This window comes from Enoplosus armatus, chromosome 7 (assembly GCF_043641665.1).
Source record: "Enoplosus armatus isolate fEnoArm2 chromosome 7, fEnoArm2.hap1, whole genome shotgun sequence".
In the NCBI taxonomy this organism is placed as follows: Eukaryota; Metazoa; Chordata; class Actinopteri; order Centrarchiformes; family Enoplosidae; genus Enoplosus; species Enoplosus armatus.
Window position 1 is genome coordinate 26,566,784 of NC_092186.1, and position 25,908 is coordinate 26,592,691.

The 25,908-nt window shown below is 41.0% G+C and overlaps 2 protein-coding genes across 2 annotated transcripts in view; one reads left to right on the forward strand and one right to left on the reverse strand.

The window, feature by feature from the left end:
- The window catches only part of LOC139287811 (probable small nuclear ribonucleoprotein Sm D1), a 37,854-nt gene extending 36,860 nt beyond the window's left edge, over nt 1–994 (forward strand). The window contains exon 2 of the mRNA XM_070908988.1: nt 881–994. Coding sequence (XP_070765089.1) covers nt 881–994 — 114 coding nt within the window. The remainder of the gene's footprint in view (nt 1–880) is intronic.
- Nucleotides 995–10,658: 9,664 nt separating this feature from the next.
- Nucleotides 10,659–25,234, reverse strand: cherp (calcium homeostasis endoplasmic reticulum protein). The gene is made up of 20 exons (XM_070908740.1): nt 25,144–25,234; nt 23,941–24,114; nt 21,435–21,473; nt 20,653–20,822; nt 20,417–20,554; nt 20,147–20,298; nt 19,385–19,496; nt 18,783–18,872; nt 17,025–17,235; nt 16,608–16,771; nt 16,084–16,338; nt 15,749–15,944; nt 15,406–15,647; nt 14,866–14,999; nt 14,265–14,351; nt 13,769–13,927; nt 12,670–12,783; nt 12,483–12,577; nt 12,179–12,364; nt 10,659–11,828 (listed from the first exon to the last, which is right to left on the reverse strand). The coding sequence occupies exons 1-20, from the start codon at nt 25,166–25,168 to the stop codon at nt 11,791–11,793; spliced, it is 2,781 nt and encodes a 926-aa protein (XP_070764841.1). The 5' UTR covers nt 25,169–25,234; the 3' UTR covers nt 10,659–11,790.
- Nucleotides 25,235–25,908: the final 674 nt, after the last annotated feature.

Here is a 25,908-nt window from a genome sequence, read left to right on the forward strand (position 1 = left end):
AGTATAACGGGGTACAAGCACCTGGATGCAATTCAGAGCTTAAGGTTCACTTACCAAAGGTGATCAGTAAGCTGAGAGCAACACTGAATAGGGCTTTGTTACGGCCGTAGTGCTGTGTGGATCTTGTTGCTGTGTTTTGTTCTGCTCTCTCTCCTGTGCTCCTCCAGGTACCGACCACCCCCTCTTGCAGCGGGTCGTCTGTTTCCACTTGCTCACAGAGTCAGGAATAGAAAGCCACAGAGCCAGTGGGCCATTCGGCAACTAGAGTTGTAGTGTAACGAGATCGGTGGTCTTACTCCATTTTAGGTGGTCACTCCCTAACAGGTGGTTTGGGCTGGCTTAGAAGCCCTCCGAGAGTGCAAACTGCCAGGATTTGAACCTTGCCTTGGACCACAAGGATCGTTGAGTCTGCATCTGCACCATAACTAGTACGAGTGATGAAGCGCCTCTTAGTTTAAGTATTGTTTTCTCAAGACACAATGAATGCACAATCAAATCCCTAACTAAACAGACATTTCCATGCATGAATGCACCAGCACTATGAGTAGCTAATGTAGTGCAGCTTGCAAATATAAACATACAAGACTGAAACTGAAAATTCCACATTCCAGGATATGGGCAGATTCAGACTCAGCACTCGCAACTAAGGAAACAAAGGAACTGAATTGACCATGCTTTAATGACCCGTACATGAATTGCTATGTCATGTTAACAAACTATATAATAAGAAGGCAACATTTTGTTTAACATATTCACATCCCAAGGCTAAAAGTAGCTCAAATTAACCTGTTAAGCTGCTGAAGATTGCAACTCTGCCCTAATGCAGAAGACATTATTATGAGGGCAACTTGCATACTCTCCAACTTTCTGCATTCTGCAGAGGGGGATCAGGGTCCAGACAATGGTTCCAACCAGGAACCTGCTGGTGAACAGGGCATCAAAAGAGGCCCTGAATGTACGGGAAACCTTCCGTCACTACTCAAGGATGAACTGATTAGAAGATGGTTGTCAAAGGTCAAGGTCACTGTGACCTCATAAAACATGTTTTTGCCCATAATTCAAGAATGGATGGATAATTATGACAAAATGTCACACAGATGTTTAATGGGATACAATGATGAAGTGGCCAGTATTCAACATCATAACTCTAGGAACAGATTAGCTTCTTATGGGCTAACGTTACGTTAGCAGTCGGAAGTTTAAGCATAGACATTTTACACAGACTGTTGAAGCCTGATATACACATGCCATCGTCACACTGAAGCGTTCGGAGTCCTGTGAAACAAAGACAATTAAACAATCCACCATGTTGAATGTTTTGAATGTGGTGTTGTCAACAACATGCATTTTGACTGGTCAGATGTGAACATGTTGGAAGCGAAACCTCAGAAAAATCAGCCTTGGTCAGACAAAATAAATGTCGAAATATCGCTCAGTGAAATTCCGTTGCTTATGTGAAAGCTTGCATTAACTGGATATCGCACCAAAAAAAAGATTTTGAGCCTCACAACCCCCATGAAATGAATCGTCTCACTATCAAAATTTGATCAATTCGGTCTGATAACATTTAGAAAGTCTAAAAGAGCCACACCGCTCCCCATTCAAGTTAGCATAGGGCAAAACCAGAAGCCAGAAGTCTCTGGTGGTCTGACAAATCTTCCATTCGGAATTAGTAAGAATGTAAAATTTGTTTTGTTTTATTTTCTATGAAGGAAGTAATAATAACAATTTTTGGAGTGTTATTTACCTTAAAACATGCCACCTTGTATAGGTTAGGGTTGCAATAAATACATATGTAATTACCCCCCAACTGTAACTGACTGTCATATATATACAGCACATATGTAATCAACCCTCACCGACCCGACCCAAGCACACAGACTATTTGAGTGTTATGAATAATACTTTTCCACCCTTTTGTGCTGAGCTGATGTCAGCTGATGGATTTCTTTATATGGTCATCTGCTCCAGACACAGCGTGCCCAGGACACACAGGGATTGGACGCCCCCATCTACCTGCTCAGTCAGCTCTACATTGTGCTTCACTGCTGACCATGTTAGGAGGCAGCTGATGAGACTCCACTCAAGCAAGGCTGCGGGCCCTGATGGTGTCAGCTCCAGGGTGCTTAAAGCCTGTGCCCCCCAGCTATGTGGAGTACTTCACCATTTCTTCAACATGAGCCTGAGTCTTCAGAGGGTTCCCGTGCTGTGGAAGACGTCCTGCCTTGTTCCTGTGCCGAAGACGTCGCCTCCCAGTGGCTCCAAGGACTACAGACCCGTGGCACTGACCTCCCACATCATGAAGACCCTGGAGAGACTCGTCCTGGAGCAGCTCCAACCCTTGGTCAAGCCACACTTGGATCCCCTTCAGTTCGCCTATCAGCCCCAACTTGGAGTTTAGGATGCCATTATCTACCTGCTCAGCCGCGTCTACGCCCACCTGGATAAGCCGGCGAGCACTGTGAGAGTCATGTTTTTTGATTTCTCCAGTGTGTTCAACACCATCCGTCCAGCTCTACTGGGTGAGAAGCTGACTGAGATGCAGGTGGATGCCCCCCTCGTGTCCTGGATTGTCAACTACCTGACTGGCAGACCACAATATGTGCACTTGCAACACTGTGGGTCAGACAGAGTGGTCAGCAACACCGGGGCCCCGCAGGGGACTGTCCTCTCTCCCTTCCTCTTCACCAGCTACACCACGGACTTCAGCTACTGCACAGAGACCTGCCATCTTCAGAAGTTTTGCTGTGTGGACAACTTTGTCACATGGTGTGAGCAGAACCATCTTCAGCTCAACGTGACAAAGACAAAGGAGCAGACTGTGGATCTGAGGAGGACCAAGGCGGCGATGACCCCTGTTTCCATCCAGGGGGTCAGTGTGGACATTGTAGAGGATTACAAGTATCTGGGAGTCCACATTGACAATAAACTGGACTGGGCGAAGAGCACTAATGCCCTCTACAGGAAGGGCCAGAGCCATCTCTATTTTCTGAGGCGGCTGAGGTCCTTCAACATCTGCCAGACTATGCTGAGTCTGTGGTGGCCAGTGCTATCCTCTATGCTGTTGTATGCTGGGGCAGCAGGCTGAGGGTGGCGGACTCCAACAAACTCAAAAAACTGATCCAGAAGGCCAGCAACATTGTGGGGGTGGAGCTGGACTCTCTGATGGTGGTGTCAGAGAGGAGGATACAGGTCATCTTGGACAATGTTTCACATCCTCTCCATGACGTACTGGTCGGACACAAGAGCACCTTCAGTAGGAGACTCATTCCTCCCAAATGCACAACAGAGCGCCACAGGAAATCATTCCTGCCTGTGGCCATCAGTCTGTTGCCATCAGTCTGTTTATTCTGAGTGTCGACACTCAGAATAAACAGACGGATTCTGGACTTATTTCACCTCTGTCAGAAACCACTACCTCATTATTTATTCTCTATATATTAAAAAAAACAGTGCAATACATGAATGTAAATGTATATATTTTTCATATTTTTACATTTTAATTTTTTATATCTTATATTTTTACTTCGTGACTTCTCATTTCTAACTCTATGCTACTTTCTATTCTTGAATGGGAGCACCTCTAACTTGTCTAATTTCCCCCTAGGGAATCAATAAAGTATTTCTGATTCTGATTCTGATTCTGATTCGACCACTCTGCTCAGGACTACTAAGTTTTTGGATGTTGTTCAGTATGTTTTGCAGAGGGTGCTTTTACAGTTGTGAAGGAAAGGTAATTTCTTGATGGACAGATGTTGATAAAGTAATCTCTAACTACTGGCAACTGTAGTTGTCATTAGCTAGTTAGCTCAGTTAGCCGGTTCTATTTGCTAGATGACTCTGCCTGGAGCTGGGATCTTAGTAAAATGTCATACATATCTACACTGAAAGATGAAAACCTTGTCTTTCCAAAGGTTTCAGAAACTAGAGTCTTGATGTCATCCAGTGGACTATGAAGGTTTTAAAGTCGAAAGTTTGAACTGACTCAGGGACAGATAATTCAGTTTAAAGAAAACATATAAACACTACCACTACCTACTATCGTTATAGTCTATCGCGCTCCAGGTCCATACTCTGAATTCTTATCTGAATTCTCAGAGTTTTTATCAGGTTTAGTCCTTAAAACAGACAAAGTCATTATCGTAGGGGATTTTAATATTCATGTGGATGTTGATAAGGATAGCCTTGGTACTGCATTTACCTCTTTATTGGATTCGATTGGCTTCTGTCAGAGGGTACAGAAACCCACTCACTGTTTTAATCACACCCTCGACCTGGTTCTGACATATGGACTTGAAATTGAACATCTAACTGTCTTTCCACAGAATCCTTTGTTATCGGACCATTATTTAATAACTTTTGAATTCCTATTACTGGACTACACGCCATTAGGCAAAAAAGTCTACACCAGATATCTATCTGATAGTGCTGTAGCTAAATTTAAGGAAGTGATTCCATCGGCATTAAATTCAATGCCATGTCTCAATACAACTGAGGACTCCTATGCTAACCTTCGTCCCTCTCAAATAGACAATGTTGTTGACAGTGCTGAAGGCTCAATGCGATTGACACTTGACTCTATTGCCCCTCTTAAAAAGAAGATAATAAAACAAAGAAAGTCAGCTCCATGGTATAACACCCAAACCCGCAAATTAAAGCAAACAGTGCAGAAACTTGAAAGGAAATGGCGCTACACCAAACTAGAGGAATCACGTTTAATTTGGCAAGATAGTCTTAGAACTTATAGGAAGGCCCTCTGTAAAGCCAGAGCAGCCTATTACTCAACATTAATAGAAGAGAACAAGAACAACCCCAGGTTTCTCTTCAGCACTGTAGCCAGGCTGACAGAGAGTCACAGCTCTATTGAGCCATGTATTCCTATAACCCTCAGCAGTAATGACTTCATGAGCTTCTTTAATGATAAAATTCTAACTATTAGAGACAGAATTGATCACCTCCTGTCTTCAGGTGGTACCTTACCTTCAAACACAGGAATCTCAGAAATAGCTGTAAAACCTGATGTATATTTAGATTGCTTTTCTCCCATTGACCTTCACCAAATTACTAAAACTATCTCTTCATCTAAGCCATCAACTTGTCTCTTAGACCCCATCCCAACCTGGCTGCTCAAAGAGGTTTTACCTTTAGTCAGCACTTCTTTACTAGACATGATCAATCTGTCTTTATTAACAGGCTACGTACCACAGTCCTTTAAAGTTGCTGTAATTAAACCTCTTCTTAAAAAGACCACACTTGATCCAGAGGTTTTAGCCAACTATAGACCTATATCTAACCTCCCCTTTCTCTCCAAGATCCTTGAGAAAGCAGTCGCCAACCAGCTGTGTGACTTTCTACATGACAATAGGTTGCTTGAGGACTTTCAGTCAGGTTTCAGAGCTCATCATAGCACAGAGACGGCACTGGTGAAAGTTACAAATGACCTTCTCACTGCATCAGACAAAGGACTTGTCTCTATACTTGTTTTGTTAGATCTTAGTGCTGCATTCGACACCATTGACCATCATATCCTATTACAGAGACTGGAACATTTAATTGGCATCAAAGGAACCGCACTAAGCTGGTTTAAGTCGTATTTATCAGATCGATCTCAGTTTGTACATGTTAACGATGAATCCTCCATGTACGCCAAAGTCAGTCATGGAGTTCCACAAGGTTCTGTGCTTGGACCAATACTATTCACCTTATATATGCTTCCTTTAGGGGATATTATTAGAAAACACTCCATACATTTTCATTGCTATGCAGATGATACCCAGCTATATTTATCGATCAAGCCAGAAGAACCTCATCAGTTAGCCAACCTCCAAGCATGCCTTAAGGACATAAAGACCTGGATGACCTGTAATTATCTGATGTTGAACTCAGACAAGACAGAAGTTATTGTTCTTGGCCTTGAACACCTCAGAAATACAATATCTAAGGATATTGTTACCCTAGATGGCATTGCCCTGGCCTCCAGCGCCACCGTGAGGAATCTCGGAGTTGTCTTTGATCAGGACATGTCCTTTAACTCCCACGTAAAACAAACTTCACGGACTGCCTTTTTTCACCTCCGTAATATTGCAAAAATCAGGAAGATCCTGTCTCAAACAGATGCAGAAAAATTAGTCCATGCATTTGTCACGCCTAGGCTGGATTATTGCAATTCCTTATTATCAGGCTGTCCCAATAAGTCCCTGAGGACTCTCCAGCTGATCCAGAATGCTGCAGCACGTGTACTGACAGGAACCAGGAAAAGAGATCATATTTCTCCTGTATTAGCTTCTCTGCACTGGCTCCCTGTAAAATCTAGAATAGAGTTTAAAATCCTTCTCCTCACCTACAAAGCTCTTACTGGTCAGGCACCATCATATCTTAAAGAGCTCATAGTACCTTATTACCCCACTAGAGCACTCCGCTCCCAGAATGCAGGGCTGCTTGTGGTTCCTAGAGTCTCCAAAAACAGAACAGGAGCCAGAGCCTTCAGCTATCAAGCTCCTCTCCTGTGGAATCAGCTCCCAGTTTGGGTCCGGGAGGCAGACACACTCTCTACTTTTAAGAGTAGGCTTAAAACTTTGCTTTTTGATAACGCTTATAGTTAAGGGCTGGCTCAGGCCTGCCTGGACCAGCCCCCTAGTTATGCTGCTATAGGCCTACACTGCCGGGGGACTTCCCATGATGCACTGAGCTTTCCTCCTCTCCCTCTTCATCTTTGCACATTCATCACAGTCCAATGCATGTTACTAACTTTATTTCTTCCCCGGAGTTTCTTTGTGCTTTGTCGACTCGTAGGTCGCTGTGGATCGTGGTCCTGGTACGCCTGGGTGCTGCTGCCGCCATGGGCCTGCCTGACTCTCATCACTACAGTTATTATGTTTAGTCGTAGTTCTGTCACTATTAAAGCTCCTATTATTAATCTCAGCTAATATTACAGCTATTTCTACTGTTAGTGCTGCCATACATCTTTGCCTACCTATCTGTCTGTCTGTCTGTCTGTCTATCTGTGTCTCTATGTCTATCTCTCTGTCTCTGTCTCTCTCTCTCTCTCTCTCTCTCTCTCTCTCTCTCTCTCCCTAAAACCCAACCGGTCAAAGCAGATGACCGCCCACCTAGAGTCTGGTTCTGCTCAAGGTTTCTGCCTCTTAAAAGGAAGTTTTTCCTTGCCACTGTCGCCAAAGTGCTTGCTCATGGTGGGAACTGTTGGGTCTCTGTAATAACATTATAAAGAGTCGGTCTAGACCTGCTCTATTTTGTAAAGTGTCATGAGATGACTTTGTTGTGATTTGGCGCTATATAAATAGAATTGAATTGAATTGAACTACATCAAGTAATATTCCTGTGTTTTGATTCAACAAATCTCTGTTGGCCATCACTTTGCCAGAGACACTAATATATAGACTACGTATGATTGGAGGAGGACCGACATGTATCAGTTCTCTGTCGAAACCTTCTCTTTAACCTACTGTTTATTGATTTAAGTGCAAATGGGTTGAAACAGACTTTGCATGTATGGATGCAGGTGTTTGAATCCAGGTATCAGTCTTTCATTTTTACTGTTGTTTCTGGAGTGCCTTGTTTCTATTCAGGGTTTGTTACAGGTATCAGGACACGCTGCCTCGGTCTCTATTCCTTTAACAATAGCACCTCCCCATGGCTACATCTTTTCCTTGTATAGGGACAAGTATAAACCAATGCCACACACCACAGCATTTATCACCAAAGCTAATTTGCAATGCCCGTACCTAGATGGGCCTTTACAACACAAAACTCAGAAACAAAAAAAAACAAAACAGACAAAACAATACAGGACACAAACTAATACAAACATACACCACAAAAGAAGAAGCACCAGATCATGACTCCATGACTGATCCCTCTTCAAAAACTGTTTCAGGCAGAGAAGACAGAGAGACAGAAAGAGATTACATGATATACATGATAAACTTTAATATTCATTCTTAACAATAGTATAAATAAAAAAGTGTTTAACAAAAAAAGACTGCTTAAAATCACTGAAACGAATAACAAATAATAACAAATACAAAGCACAGACTAATGAGAGGCAAGAAGACAAGTAATAATAGAAGTCAGAAAAGGAACCTAAAATAGTATATGAACAGTAAAATTATTAGGTTTGTCTTTTTATGAAAATAATTCATAGAAATATGTTATACGAAATGCTATATATGTTATTTGACCCCATGAAGAGAAGACCTGCTACTTCACCTTGATCATGTACTCGATTCTGCTGTGTGAGTCTTTCTCAATGACTGATTCAAACCATATCAGTGGTTTGTCCTGAGGACATGAAACACAGTAGCAATATTAAACATTGTAGCTAGAGATACTTCGTTGCTATTTGCGTCTCAGAAATCATTCCAAATGCATCCAGAAAAGATAGTATGAAATTGTCATTTAGGAGGTAAAAAAAACCCCATCCCCATTTAGGACCATGGTACATCTGTGGTGTTGATATGTCCTTCTTTCTAAAAAAACACAATGAATTTTTTAGAAAGCGTAAGATTCTTTTTGCTTAACCAGAAGCAGATCGAGGAGAAGTCGCGCTCTGAAATCTCACAAGAGGTTGAGTTGTTGCAGGAAGGCGATGGTGGAAATGTAAGTCAGTGAGTCATCTTACTCTTTAACAAAAAGGTCTATCTCTGTAGGGATCCTTTCCATAATGTTGTCAGACACTTAGAATAACAATCTGAGCCTGTCACTGGCTGAAACAAGCACTCTTCGTGGACATACCTTTCATGGGCGCACTTGCCTGCGAGGCTTGTTGAGCCCCTGTAATGTCTTTGGAAATCCTACCAAAAAATAAACAACTCTTGGAAACCATTAAATTTACCATGAACTAGTATACAAATAATGACAGTCCCAAATAATATTTTGATAATTTGATAATAAAGACCAGGGCTATGTTTCCTGCTAAAACCTGATCTTAGAAGTAAAGAACGTTTTCACTAACACTCACTTATTATTATAATAATAAGAATAAAGATTATTTATGCAGCACTTATCAAATTGAGCAATTACAAAGTGCTTTACAAGGCAGACAAAGAAAAAGGATAGAATACAATGCCAGACACACACATTTCCACATATATATAATTACAAATAAAGAGAACATTTGGACAGTTGTTAGTTGTTCAATTTCTTAAATTCAGGGTCATATGATTTTTTTTGACACTGCCTTTTCATAGATTTTCTATGCTGGCTATACTTATTCAATAAATATGACTTCCAAGGACTAAAATCTGCCCAATCTTTCTCTGATTCTCCTTATAAAAGGGGCATCGTTAAACAAATTAAAGTTATGATAGACAAACTTGAAAAGTCCAGACCACTGTGAAAAATAGATGTTTTGAAAAATTCCAATTTGTATGACCTCCAAAACCTTGAAACTAAAAGAAAATCAATTCATCAGTACAAAGTTTGTTTATTATTTGATACATTTGTGAGATTAAATATCAGATATCACAAACCACATCTCGTCTTCCCATTAAGATGATTATAACAGTGTAATTTTTGTGCAAAGTATCCATTATTCACTGGCTACATGTCACGTAACACTGAGTCTGATACATTTATTGGTTATTTATTGGACAATTACAGAAAAGCATGATAAATACATTCTTGAACGACATCATCAGCAAAATCATCACAACAAACGACAGCAATCACGGTGATGGGCATGATCAGTTGGCAGTCTCACACAAATGATCTGTTCCATTTCAAGCTGGTGTGTGCTATGTTCTTGTTATGCAATTGGGTATATAAGGCACCTGCAGAACCTGGTTTTGACTAGCAACAATGGATAAAGTTATACTTACTGTGAGATACGACAAAGATACCATCAAATAGAGTGTTGCAAGGATGCATTTTTGTAGGCAAACCCGGAAGTTAGCATCGCCCTGGTTCCCTTGACAAAAAGCCAATGGGATTTTGGATTATTGCAGAAAATAAGATCTGTTGATGATACTGACATGTTTTGATAATGATTATGTTTTGATGCAAAATAATCTTCACTAATGAACACCACTTTTATGATTTTTGAAGCTTAAATGGAATCGCCAGGAAAAAAAAAAAGAGTTAAGCTATAAACAAACTGCACCACGGTTGCATTACTTCATCACCACCACTAAGCTTCACTTTTAAGAGAATATAGATAGATATAGATATATAGACAGATAGATATAGAGTATAAACAGGCTTTAAAGGCAGACTAAATTATTAAATTATAATTGGACAAAATAATGATAGTCAGAAAGTTTGACTTTTTAAGTGACAATTATGAGACAGTAAGGCAGAATTTTGACTTAGTATTTCATCATTTGGATTTACCGTGACTATTTCTATCATGTCTGACTTTTCGTTCTTTTGTTTTCTTTTTCTGGCAGAAAAGGACTTCCATAACCACAGAAGAAGAGGCCAACCAAGAGGTATGTCTTTGCTTTTTCATTTCAGGGACAAAGGCAGGAAGAAAAAAGAAAAAAAAAAAAAGACTATGTATACTGGAGGACAGGTCATAAGAGTTATGTACATTCTAAAATGACATCTTATTAATGGTGGCAGAGCAAAGTTCAGCTGAAAAAGATGAATTCTCCAATCTGATGCACACGTAATCAAAGAAAACGCACATTTATGAGTGAGAGTTCTGTTTATTTAGGTGTCTCTACCGTGTGTTTGAGGAGAAAAAAAAAATACAACTGATTTCATATTCAAAACTTTTTTGTTTTGTGGAATATTTTAATACTACAACTGAATGACAAACTTACATATCTCCACAGAAGAAGTCATTACATGAAAAAGTATCACAATAATCAGCAGCGAAAAAAACAACAAGATTCAAAAGAGGGGCCACCATACCTTCCTAGTCTAGTTTTTGTCCTGAAATGGTCAGTTCACACAAATGACAAAAAAACATGTTTCCACTCACTCCTAGTGATATCTAGCAATATATTCACCTTCAGTTTTATTTGCAAAAGTTTTTGAGCTAGCCACCAATGAGATTTCTGATACCACCCACAGTGAGCAGTTCTCATTAGGACTATTTATTCAGCAGAAAATACTTCCATAGTAAAATCTGTGGATTACAGAGTAAACAGCATTTCTGGAAGAAAAACATGTTTTTAAAAGGAAATGTTTCAAAAATAAAAATGAAACTTTCATGAGGGACAAATTATTTCATTTTTTTCTGACTGGGTGAAGTGACCCCTTTACCTTAGCAACTTGAGGGAGGAGAATGAAAACAATTGTGAAAAACCCAAATGAAATATTTAAGCAATATTTAGCCTACTTCCTCATTCAACTGTTGACACATATGCATAAAACAAAGGGTCCGTTTGCTTTCAAAAAGCCCTACTCTGATAATCAGAGCATTTCACATTTTTTCTATTCTCAATTTTGAACCATTTGTCCCATTTTTTTCTGCAGCCATCTTAAATGTTGAGGCATTTCAAATCCAAAACAGAATTAAATAATGAGCGCTGCAATCCATCTGAGTGCTGACTGTTCCATCTGCAAATCTGAGGCTTTCTGCTGAGACAAACTCATCCACACTCTCGATTGAGGAGAGGTAAAAAAAAAAAAACTTTGCACTCCTTTCGCAGGCTTCAAAAGTGCGGTGGTACTTTGTATCGTCACTCTGGTTTCTGAGGAAAGAGGGAGGATTTGGAACTGTTGACTCGAACCCTGGATGGAAAAACTGACAGTGAAATTCAGATCCTTGCTGGAGGTGGCAACGGGGGGAAAGATGAGGAGATTGTTTGACGCCGTTTGATGACATCAGTCAGTCGAAGGGGCCTCCTGAGGTTCCCGATTGACTGAATTGAGAAAAGAAAGAAGTGAATGGTTTGATTTAGTCTAAAAATGATTATTAATCTAAATAGTAATTGTGTGTCATAAACATTAAATAAATTACAAAAAGGTATAAAGATAAGGTGCAATCCAAAAAAGGTTTTGAACCTTTTTCCCAGTTCTTGCTTAGTTAACAGAGAACATGTGCTTAATAATAGTAATAATAATAACAATAATAATATGACCCCCACAAATGAAATATCCAGAAATAAATATTATCTTCTATTTGGGCCAATGTAATTACAAAACAGCTTACTTAAGAGTGAGCAGCATGGATTTCCATTTTTAAATCCAACGGAAAAGTCTGCGTATGTACCTTCCTCTCGTGCCTTCATGCGGGCGACAAAGTTGTAGCTCTTGTTCCTGCGATAGTTCTCGTAAGGGTCATCCAGTGACACCCCCACGCCTTTATACTGATCCCATTTATCTCTGACGTCTCCTCCTTTGATGGGGTCCTGGATGCCCTGTTCTTTGGCCCCCAAACCACCTGAACCACTCCAGCCTACAGACAGACAGGGCAACACAAGAAGACGAGAAGGGAAGCTAGGAATCAGCATATACAGCATTGAAGAAAAACTTGAAATTATGAAATAAAGGGGGAAAAAAAACGAAGAGCATACCCATCTTCATCAGCAGTTGATGGCCCTTGTTCTCCTCCCCTAGCCTGGTATCTCCAGACAGTTTGGAGGGAGGGGCGCCCAACACTGATGTGGAGCTGTAGAGAGCAGGAGAGAGGGTCAGTATACTACAATAAAGTATAAAAAGAGTGTCATGATAGCACTTCAAAGAGCAGTGGAGGGGACTTACGGAGGAGAGGAGCTCTGGGATTTGGGGCCACGGCGTCTCTTGGCGGGTGAATGTGAACGAGATCTGGATCTGGAGCGAGAGCGACTCCGAGATGACCTGGATCTACTCCTGGACCTAAAAGAAGAGGCAAGTTAAGGCATGTTAGGCTGAGTGCCTCAGGTTTAAAGCGCTTGTAAATGATGATAAAGAAGAAGCAAGATTTCATAGTATGTCGGCTGCTGAAACACAGCAGGAGGGAGAAAAAAAAATGGAAAAATTGGGTAAAAATACACAACAGGTTGCTGTGTAGACACAAGACTATAATCCCTCTCTAAATATTTTCCACTGCGGGAGCTTCACCAAACATAATGTAAAATGTAGCCATTGTCACAGATTCGGCTTCTGTTTCCACTAGTTTTGCTTTTGGGGACGGATTCCTGGAACTAAAACTAAACTATTGCTCAGGAGGTGATAATTACACCAAGTTCCAAGTACTTTCAGTGGTCGTTGGCAGTGCTGATGATCACGATTGGCCAAGCAGATTGTGACATCACAACTAGGACGACTATGACAAGCGCAACAACAAAGGGGGCTGGAGTCAGCGGTTAGAAACCAAGAGGATGACCAGAAGATTTTTTCAGTGTCTGGCAGAAAAAACAAAGCCAAACAGCGCTTTAAAAAAATTAAAACTAATAAATACAATCACATAAATATATAAAGATCACAATGCACACAATGGAGAAAACCAAAAACTACAGAGGGGTTTGACGCTCTAAACACCGTTTTGGGACACCAAAAAAGTTCAGAGTAAAATGTGAAAGAACAATAACAGTATCAACTCTGCTTCTTCCATTGTGGTCTGTCCCACAACTTTGCCTCACTTTCTACCAAATTGTGAAAATAGCTGGTCCCTCCTTGCGTACAAGAAATGTTCATTTCCATATTGACAAGACATACACGTGTTTCTATATGTGATTCCTCAAGATTTAACAAATCACATTCTAATATGTGTGTGTGTGTGTGTGTGTGTGTGTGTGTGTGTGTGTATATGTGTATATATATATATATATATATATATATCTCAACATAAAAGTATCATGCAGATGTCTGTGTGATATGCGTATTTGCAGACCTGGATCGTGAGTAGGAGCGGGAGCGGCTGCGGGAGCGGGAGCGAGATGAGCGCGACCTGGAGGACTTTGAGGAGCGAGAGCTGGAGCGAGACGAAGACCTCCCTCTGCTGCGAGAGTGACTCCTGGAGCGACTGCCTCCGCGACCACTGGGAAAGAGGGAGCCAGAGGGGAGGGGTTGACAGGTACAGGAAGGAGGAGGATTAAATTAACATAATAACCATGTGGGTCAGGTGGCTCCATTCCTTAATACACCAACAGTGACATCCATCTCCACAAAACGATGTGGAAGCCTTTAGGAATAACCAGTAACTGAAATAACTTTGTAAACCATAACACTGACCGGAATGAACATACAGACTGCAATTTGAAAGCTAATTTTTCATTTTTAATTAAAAAGCCCAAATACAATTGTAATCTCTAAATAGGTGTGAAACACGAAGTGACAGAACAAGAGAGAAAGATCGAAATGAAAAGGAAGCTCACCTGTTGCGTTTCTCCTGTCCCTTTTTCCTCCTGGCTCTCATCTTGGCCCTGAAGAACTCATACAGGCCATTCTGCTCCCAGCCTTCACTGGAGGAGGAACAAACCACAGCCAGCTGTAAAACTCTATGACCTACAGCATTTTCTATCGGAAACTAGCAGTACTACACAGATGCTGCTGCTACACAACTACTACAGAACAATCTGATGATTTAATGGTGCTCCTTCACTAGCAACTAACACATTTTTCAAAACTACTTCAAAATCAAATCCTTCAATACAATACACAAAGCTGAAAATAGCCTAATTCTGATTGAGCAGAGCTAATAAAAGTACTGGAACTACAAATTAGCGAGCTTGACAAGAAGAAAATAAGGGATTGGAAAACCAACAGTGAAAAAGGAGGCACCATATGACTACTGTAGGGTTGGGTTTTGACAGCCAGTTTCATTTTGGATCCGGTTCAAATCTCTCACTGACGAATTTCTTATAAAAATCTTTCTCTCTTCTGGCTCTTGACCAATTCTGACAGATTAACCAAATTGCAATTTTAATTTCAGTCTGATTTCTCTTGCAGACAGAGTCAACGTGTATGTGCGTGTACCTGTTCCTCGGCCGATCGTGGGACGGAGGGCTGTAGAACGCTTCCACGGCAGCGAGCAGACGATCGCTGGGTGGCATGGGAGGGGGCAGCCGGATGTCTTTAGGGTCCAGGGGTTTATAATCAGAGTCCTCAAGCTGAGCAATAGACAGTACAAGAAGGATCACATGAGACATGCAGGTCTTACTGTGTAATTGTGGCAATTCTAAAACTTTTGCTGGTAGTGTCAGTCTTTTCTATTTTAAAAACAATAGCGCTGTGGCAGATTTGGATTGGCCATTTCCATTAATATAATGCTGTATTTCTCCTCCATAAATGACTTCATTCAGTCTTTTATCCCAAGATTTCTTAAAACAGTGTTCTGTAAAGTACTTCCACGGTTTTGGATCGTATCCATTCTGTAAGCCATCGTGGCAGTGCATCAGACTTCACCATTGTTCTTTTCTCCTCTGGTAGTATTCAATCATGCTGAAGTTTTAGCAGCTAATAAGATTCCAATTTATTTTCATGCCATTGTGCTCAACTCAGAAGCAGGTGACTTACTTTGACCAGCGGAGCCATGAGACCAGCTGGCAGGTCAAAGTAGGGTACGTTGGGCACCAGACTAGGGTCATCTTGGACCGGATGCTGCCGATGACGCATGTGGGGCGAATGGCCGTTGAAGCCATGCGGAGGTGGGCCAAAATCCGGGTGCTGGCCTCCGCCCCAGGGAGGATGATCAGCCCCCATACCGGGGGGAGGGAGCCTCTGATTGGGATGGTGATGGGGAGGAGGACCTGGCATGTCTGCCAAACGGAGGTGGATATTGTTAAAATACACAAGAAGAGTACACAGATTACAGAGGCAAAAACAGGAAGCTTTACAGATCTGACCAATCGCTTCACACCTCCAGGGTAATCTCCCTGAGCGTAGTCAAACCGGTGTGGGGTGTATGGTGGCCTGTCGTAGTGGTGTCTGGGAGGAAAGTCGTCCTGCATAAAGCGTGGCGGGAAACGTCCAAAATTGTGTGGCGGTGGTGGGGGTTGGTTGAAAGGAGGTGGTTGCTGGTGGGGAGGGAAGGGCCCTCTGAAATGGGGAGGTCTCTGTGAAAAATGCAAATTAGACAATACAGTCATTGATGTAAATGAACTGCAAAATCACGTCCTTGTTGCAACAGAAATGTAGAGTATACAGTACAATACAATACAATAAAAACAGCCACTGGAGTCATCTACCACATGCCTGTATGCGTGGAGGAAATGGGGGCTCCCTCTGGCCCCACGGAGGCTGGTCAGGCTGGCTCCCCCATGGCGGCTGTTGGTCATATGAGTTCCAAGATGGAGGGCCTGGGTCAGACCCACCTGGACCGCTCCAGGGGCCTCCTTCTCTGGGTGGACCTCCGCTCCAGTTCCCCGGGTCCCTTTGGTCATTCCACATCCCCTCGTGGCTGTTCCAGGGAGGGCAAGGAGGGGGAGGCTGGTTTGGGTCAAAAGGAGGCTGGGGAAGGACAAGTCAGAAAGGGTGTGAGAACAAACCCAGAGTGGAGTGGAGCCTGCTGCAAATACAAGGGGCGGCATGGCAGGCTATAATCTTTTACAAAAGGAGTTTCGTTTAAAAAACACCTATAGAACTGTGATTGAAACTGAGAGGGTGATGGAAATGGGGGTATCGTACATGCAAAGATGGCAGGGGTGTGATGGCAGGAGCAGGCCCACCTACAGAGACGCACGCACACATACACAAAGACAAGCACATAGGTATTTTACCGGCTGGTTGGGGTTCCAGGGGCCCATGTGCTGGGAGTCATACCACGCAGGCTTATTGGAGGGGATATCCGAAGGTCCACTGGGGTTGCTGGGATCCTGTGGTCTGGATGAAGCTCCATCAAACTCCCCTGGAGGAGGACCCGTCATGGGAGGCTTAACATCGCCTGCACACAACACAAACAGACACATTACAGCACAAACATACATGTACCTGTCCAATGTGGAGCAGGTCACAAACCTATACAGCAAGACAAGACAAAAATGTCCCCAAAACTGTTGAAAGACAATTAACTGATGTCGTATGCAACGTTTTTCGGGTTTGACTGCATGGTATTAATGTACGGTACCTTAACACTGAATCTGGTTTCATGCATCAGGCTGTGCCTCTGGTTTTGTGTTACGTGTGTGTCTTCTCACCAGCTTGTGTGGTCATAGGTGGGGCCTTTTCAGGCTCAGCAGGGGTAGGTAGCTGTGGCACAGGGGCAGGCTGCGGCTGCTGCTGCTGCTGCTGCTGCTGCTTCAGGCTGGCAACAAACTCTTCGTGCTGGGTCTTCAAAGCCTGGATCTGCTGCTGGAAGGCCAGCTGGATTGGCTGCACCACTGTAGCATACTCAGTTATCAGAGATGCCTGAGAGAGAGGACAAGGGTGTGTAAAATCTGAAACTGTCACAGTGTTATCAGTGAATGAAAACCACAAAAAAAGGTATTTATTTTCCAAAAATAGGGCGCAAATGTGGGCAAAATCTCTAGCAACAGCAAAATAAAAAATATACAACATCCTGAATATTAACATACATCACCCCCAAATATGCTGTCAACATTGGTGCTGCAGCTGCTGGAATATCAGCACAGTTTGTTGGGCAAACTAATACAGACCAGATCTCTCTGCATATTTGAAAAGATTAATTTAGCTCCAATAAACATAAGGTGTGTCCAACGGAAAACAATAATCAATATCATATCTTTAAGCAAACAAAAGATAAATGGGGTTTGGAGATTTGCTAGTTACTGTTTCGAAAACGTATGGAGGATTTTTGGAGAGGCAAGTGCGATCCTCTGCCATGGAGTTGAGTTCAAGTGAACATAATCCACCGAAAACATGGAGGGCGTTTCTGCCTCTGCAATCTGCACCTCTTACTGTTGTTGTTGGAAAACGTGGAGTCGCGTTAAGAAATGTTTCGTTGGGAGTTTTGCATCAGCTGTGATGACCTTCTCTGGCTGAGGAATCAAAATGATGTATGGTGTGGAACGATGTGAGATTTAGGCAAATACTTTCAGGCCCCGGTGTTTATAATGGTTGTGGTTAATTTTGTATAGCCAAGCTCCCATCAGATAAATCAGTTGCTGCAGAGATGCTATGGAAATCTTTAGGCTAGGGGGACATGTGTTGGACTGTGTGTCAGAGCACTCCGATTTGTTTGAGCAGCCACTTCCTGACGCTGCTAGTGGAAAATCTCTGAACTTTTCAGAAAGGCACTGGTGTCAGTACTGAAGCTCCTTTTCAGGCAACCAATAGTATATTAGATGGGGGCAGGACTCGTCAACCTGGTAACCAGGAAAAGAGGAGAAGCTTGTTCTGGCCGTGTCTTGTCTATCCTGAGCTTAATGATGTCAGACTGAAACGTCACAACAGAAACAGAAAATTCCATCACACAGCAGCGGTTTGAGTGGTCATATGTTGTCATAGAATTTGTCAAGATATTGTTGACATAGAAACAAAACCTGCACGCAGCCATTTCTTTTTTCTCCCCTGCCTGGCTGACGCATTTTAGCGCCCTTTCCCTATGGCAGACTGATGCGAGCAGTAGAGCACAGGTTTTAGGCGGTGAAATTGAAAACAGATGGACCAATTTCAGGTTTTAGTCTGTTGGTCCAGTGAACCACTACCTTGCCTGACTCAAAAAGGTCTTCTCCTCAATGTAATCTTCCTCCAAAAAATGTTCACTGCAAACCCTGGAGGCCCCTTTCTCTTCAGTGCTGCTACCCAGCACAGCAGTACTGTTCTCCGTTTCAGCTGCAGTTTATTGAAAATTGACTGTTTTGTCCTTGGCTTTAACCTTCTTTTATATGTTAACATTTGTCATGTTTGTTACATAATTGTTGATTAGAGTGAAAAATCACTTCGTAACTGATCATACCTTGGTTGACTGTGTCATATCTACTTATGCTACTCACTTGGTACTGGCCGAGGCCCAGTGCTGGATTCTGGAGCTGCTGAATGGTCTCATCATCAAAGTACCCGTTCTTCTCCCAAAGCTGCAACAACTGGGAAGGAGGCAGGGGATGGGAAGAATCAAGAGAAAAATAACTTTATACTCAGGTATAAGAATTTTATACCAAAAACAGAGACAGATTCTTTATAGCTTTCCAATTCAATAAATGAAGAGCAGAACAAGCAGAGTGCTGAGGAACCTTTACTTACCAATGTTGAAAATGTAGCTAATTATGTATTTGCATGAATACTTTAGACTGCAGCATTGTTTGCTGATATGCAGCATGTGATTGACACTGTCCTATTAAAAATAACACTCCAGACAACTGACATAATGATACTCATTATACTACATACCAGTACACCATTAATTAACCATCTGGGTTAAAGAGGAGAGTTGTCCCATGGTGTTTATGTTACTACCAAGAATAAAATACTCTCGTCAATTTAAATGATGAAGAAAATGGACACAAAATGCTGCTTGTTGGCAGTTTTAATCCAATACCACATTGGTCTGATCCTAGTGCGGTATGTATGAGCTTTTAAAAAAGCAGCAGGTGTTTACCCTGGTGATCTTCTGCTGCTTCTCTTCCTCTACAGCCAGAAAGCTGGTGCAGTAGATGGGAACCACAACTTTCTGCAGCGCTGCCAACAAATCCTTCTGCTGCTTCCGCTGGCTGGGAGGACACATTAAAAACACACATCACGTTACAAAAGGCATATACTTTAAGCTGCTCAACGATCTTCGCTAAAGCTTCCCAGAAAATCTGTTTTAAATGCCAAAACAAGCTTCTTTATACGAGATTTGTTTCATTATCGGAGCAAGGCTGCAACTACTGGCTTATTGGTCAATGTCTTAATTACTTTTTAAATGCTTATTTTGTCTATAAAATGTCATAGAAAAAAGCAAAAAAGACAATAATGTAATTTCCCAGAAACCAAGCTGCTACCTTCAAATGTCAGTTTTTTTTTTTTAAAGTTATTCAGTTGAAAGTGACATAAAAGAAAGAAAAGCATCAAATCGGCAAATTGGAGAAGCTGCAACGAGAACCCCCCCCCCATTTTTGCGTAACCGATTATCAAAATTGTACTTTTTCACAATTGACTGGTTGATTACATGATAAGCCATTTTGTAAACGCTTATGTGTTAAACTCCAACAGTGTCACTGCGCCTTGTATGAATTTAATATACACATTCCATTTCGTGAAATCCAATATAAAACTTGATTAATCAGTGACAGGTACCCAACACCTATGCTTGTTCAATGTTTGATACCACTGTACACACAGTATCCACATGTTTACGTATACACTTAGGTTTGTGTACCAGTGATGGAGAACGTCATTTGTCAAATAGATGAGATGGAGGCGGAGCTCAAAATGCGCTCCATCGGTGGTGATGCGGTTGCGAAGATGTGAGGTCATCAGTTCACAGTGCGGCGGAGTCTTGGCGTTGTTGAACATCCAGTTCTTACCAGCCTGACGGAAGACAAACACATGAGTAAGATATAAAGCCTTTTCTTCAATTATTTTAGTACCATGTACTTTAGAATGTACCTAAGCATCCCTAAAGAAATCGGCATAATGGCAGGCTTACAGAGATGGCATCTTTGGTGCAGGTGTCTATGATGGGCTGCAGCAGGTTGTCGAACTCCGTGATGTCCAACTGAGTTTCCAGCATTAGTTTTTGGGTCTGCTGCTCCATAGCCAGGGCTATGGCTGCAGTCACTTGTTCCTACATTGGGAAAAGCAGAAAAAAACATGTTTTGAAAAATGCTATCAACCATTCTTCTTCAGCCTGCCCCCTTTATTAATTTCTTTCTTGCTCCGTACCTGTCTTAGTGTATGTAGATGCTGCTCCTGCTGCTGCAGATTCCACTGGCTCTGTTGGATGAGCTCATCGATGGAGGGCGCAGTGGGCGGAGGAATCTGAGGCGGAGCAATCATCGGCATCGTTGGAGGAGGAATATCAACCGCGTCTTTGGCACCCGGGTTGTACATATCTGAAAAAAACAGCAGCAGGAAAACAGCAGGGCATATGAAAATTTGAAGTCTGTAGGTTTGATAAAATGTTGATGCTGATGCTGCACGACTGCTGACGTGATGCAGATGCGAGAAAGATGTATTCCATAAATCATATACAAGGCAGATATTGCGTGGTTTGTTTTACACAAAACTATTTCAATTAATGTGTCCTAAAGCTCAAATAAGATGCAACATCTTACATACATTAAGCAGATGAAACGTTCCATTGAAAATTAACAGACATGCAGCCCACATTAACACAACAACTGTCGTCATTCCTAATCCCCAACTACTTCTGGAACAACAGCTGCAGAAAAGGAAACATGTCGTCACCAGGCTCCTCTTTCTGGTTTGTCTGAGGAAACCTGACAGCTTAAATGTGGCCTTTTAACCATTTGAGATATCTTTAGTCGAGCCTCAAAACAATACAGCACAAACTCAAAAAGAAAAAAAAAAACATAAACATGAAAAATGCAAATGAAAACAAACCAAAAAGCTTTCAAGCACATATGAGATAACGTCCAGCAAAAATTGTGACTTTCCAACTGGAATTTTGAATTCGTCTGACAAATCTGGTTCCAAATAAATACCTTCAGATTTATACTCCTCCCCATCGTGGGTAGAGGGATCTAAGTGAAGAAAAAGCAAACTTTAATGCATTTCAGTGTTATTACATGACTGACAGAAGAACTCAATGCAACCCTGCACAACTCTGTGCACATATTCCCAGACTGTTGATAGCCTGACCATCATGCATTGACCAAAACTGTAGGGTGCTGTAAGAAGCTCTGACTGCACCCTACATAAGCAACAAGGGGCATTAATAGATGAGTATATACATAATACTACAGTAAAAGACAAAAAAACAAAACAAAAAACATATCTGTTCTTTTCCCTCAAATCAGGTGCTTCCGTGAACTAAAATTGCACGTACAGGGATTTACTCTCCCATTAAGCGTTTAGTGCTCCCTTTTATCATCCACATTCTTGGTCCTGATATGTGTAATCATTTATCTATGTCTGTTTTTGCCCAGGGAGAATTTTCCAGTCCTTGCAGTACTGTTGTTTTTATTATAATAAAGAAGGGTATGTCTAAGAATATCCAGGACAAGGACTGGTGTGCCCCCCCCCCCCCCCCCTCCCCATTTGGCCTTGCTGGCAATGGAGTGAGGAGGCAGGTCTGAGGTTGAATCGTAACAGCTGATAATCAAAACAGCAAAACAAACTGCCTCATACTTGGAAGGGCGTGGCCAGTGAGTGTATTTATCATTTATGTGTTAATCAATTTTAATTAAGGGCATTCATCTAGCACTGTTTAAAGACTGCTATTATTTGAAATAAAAGTTGTAGGGGTGATTTGAATAATTGTAATCAACTTTTCGTGAAGTTTGCATATGACAGACTTCTAGTGTCTACACATTGGTAGGTCTCATTAATACAACAGCATCAGTTTCACAGACTTTCACAGAGTTTTTGCACTTGGTTGCCCCAGATGTTCACACACACACACACACACACACACACACACACACACACACACACACACACACACACACACACACACACACACACACACAGCATCTCATTTGGTGCAGAGGATAAATGGATTCAAATGAACCAATAAAGCACATATCAAATGTTGAAGAAACTGAATGCACTTTTGGCCATCTATAAGTTATGATGACATTGTACCCAAAAAAAGTAACTGCTGGATTTCTCAACAAGGCCAAAGTGTTTGGAAGGATGGCCAAAAACAAACAAACGACCAGAATCTGGTGACAGAAACCAAAACACATATACTTCTTACAATAACCTAAAGTCTACATTACAGCTGTACAAGCACAAGGTGTGGGCAGTATGGATACGATACCTCTATCATGATTTATGTAAAATTCTATATTATTAAATCATAACCAGACAGGTATGTCCAGTTCTATCTGATCCATTAATTAAATACCTGACATATCAATGTGCTATATAAAATTGATTAGAAAAAACATATTACAATGCATTACTTCCATCAAGCAGTCCTTCTCATTGATTTTCAACATGAGCTGTGCTAAACTTGTCACAATAATCCACACAAAATGTGGCTTTTTTTTAGTCGGAAATGTTGTAAGTACATTTGGCATTTTGTTTACGTGCTGCACCAGTGCTGATGATTCAGGTTTTTGAGCACAGCCATTGCAGACATTGAATGCACCCAGATGTATTAAAACAAGGATATATTAAATAGTATGATATGAATGGTACGGCAATATATCTGACAGCTTGCCCACCACTAATAAGAACCATGCTTAAATAAAATTATTTGATTGTTTTGATTTGAATAATGTAGGGTCTTATCAAAGAATATGTTAATTTAAAAAATACCAGTTGCCATTGGGTGCCAAATGTGGGTACTTTTACTCTTTTGTGCCAAGGACACAATGTAACATATTAAGATTCCATACCCAGCTCTACTCTTGTGAATTCCAGGTTCAATTCATGCACTGGCTAGTTGGCCACAGGGCTTTGCTGTGAAAACATGGCCAAGAAGATGGCAGCAGTTTGCAATTGTACTGCTACTCCACTGTATAACACAGCTGACATGGCAGCAGAAATTAAGAGCTACCCTGTGCCATAAGAAAGCACAATGAAGTAGGTAAGTGTGAGTAAGTAAAGTATTTGCTTGATAGGAATGCTACTAAAGCAGGTTTTGGATGCCTATAAACACAAAGGGAAAATAAACAGAAAAACATTATCAATATGATGTTAGAGAGTTCAATCAACAGTTTCCCCAAAAAGAGGAAATAATACAGCCCAGACATTCTGCAAATGGGAGCACAAGGTGTTCTAATTGGGTTATATCCCCTAAAAACAACCTGTATTGCACAGGGCATGCATTCATTTCATAAAATCAATTAAACGTTTATCACTTATTGGCCTGTTCTTTTTTGTCAACTGTACAAGCTGCATTTCAATTGAATTTCTTTGAATATTTCCATTAATTTAAATTAAGGCTTCTATAGTACTGGGAACTGAACATTCCAACATCATACAAATATCTATGTGCAAAATCTGGTTTTAGGGTGGACTGTCCCTTTAACTACATACGCTGCTGTTGCTCCATAGCAAGCTTGCACTTGTAGTAGCTGAAGTACTCTCCCCCAAAGAGGAAGGAGAACTTATGGTTGTCCTTCTGTTTCTCCATTGTCATCTTTTCAAACTCTGGCCCGTTCCGAGCGACAAACTGGGCCAGCTTGTCGATGACATTCCTCAGTTCTTGATCTGTACCAGGAAAGAGAAGGAGAGAGAAAAATACAGTCAGAGCAGAGACAGCTAGTGATCTGTCAAAAAGTGACAAAACAGACAACAAAACATAGGTTGAAATTACAGTAACCTGTGCTTTTTTTGACACTTTTCGAACTGAGCCACAGTTTGTGCCTCTTATATAATATCATTATATTCCAGTTACAGAACTAAGCTCTTTTTTCTGAAAGAGAAATACCAAGTGATCTTTGAAGAAAACAGGAAGATTTGAAGGTGAAGACTTTTTCTTCAAATCTGAATAAAAAATAAATAATAATAACAAAATTATGTCATTTTGATTCACGTTGAGCAAGGAAATATGTCATTTCAAGCCACCATCTATGTTTTGATTAGGAAACACCGTCGTTTGAGTATTTATCTTAAAACCAAAGAGGCACAAACCAGGGCTAATTCTGACCATCATTGTGAAAACGTAATGTGATATCTTACATAACAAGTGACATGCATTTGTTAAGCTGATCTTGTGCTTTTAATCTCGAAAACCTAAATTCCTGCTGAAGACCTATTTAAACACAGATATTAGAGGAGTAGCCCGAGTAGCCATAGTCCGCACTGGAAATCGCTGTCTTAATACAACCCACGGACTGTATGATACTCGTTGACCATGTCACATGTTACTTAACTAACGTAATCTTTATATCCGACTTATCGAGAATTTGATAATGGCACCACATTTGAAAACAAACAGAGGAAAAGAAGGAAATCGCAAACTTGTAAGAGAAATAAATAACTTTAGCCATGAAAGTTAGCTAACTTAACAAACACCTCGAAACAACACATCGTTAGCTGTTAACGTTACCATAGTTTTCTAGCATTATTGTTCATATTGCTTAGGTGGAAAAGTGTACACAAAAAAACATGTAAGATAGACATTTAGCTACTGACGTTTCTAACGCTAGCCGAAATGCTAAATGCAGCGGTAATGTAAGCTCCAGGTGCTAGCTAACGTTCAATGAAAATCATACAACGCTACAGCGTAATGCTCACCTTCGGGGGGGGTGGGGATATCCATGTTTGGCTTTAGATACAGTGAACCCGCTGAACCTTAAAATATAGCCCAGAGACCAGTCAACTCGTTTTATGTTTCTCTAAATGCTTTATAAAATTGACAAAAAAGCACTTGCATTGCGCCTGAGACGTACGCCGGAAGTATTACTATACATAAACAGCGCCACGCAAACTAGCCGTCTGATTTGTCTACAGCGCCACTTGGAGTTAGGTGGAGGGTGGCCTGTTACAGGCATCATTTATTTTATTTTCATTGGGATATTTCATGGTTATTTGTACGGAAGCTTTGTTTTTGTTTTTTTACAATAGTGCCAGAGAGTTGTCCCCTAACTTTTTTTTTATAATATTACAAGTTAAATGCAACGAGCGACCGCTGTCTGTCTGTCCTCTGTTACACTGCAACTCTGCTGATACACTGTATATATAATTATAGAAAATAATGTGTGACTTAAAATGTAAATGAGTAAAATATATATATCACACTAAATGTAAATTGAAAAAGAATTGTGAAGCCTGCCAGAAATGTACTATATGTGTCTTTTTTATTTATTTCCAAAATTAGATCGTGGCAGCCATTGTACAATGCAGTAAGAAAAAAAGAATATGATTAGAAACTAATTACATAGGGTCTTAAATATTAAATTATAGTAATATTACTGTTATTATATATATATATATATACTGTATATATATAAGATAAAGTGTGAAAACACATGACTTAAACATCAAACACTTTACAAACAA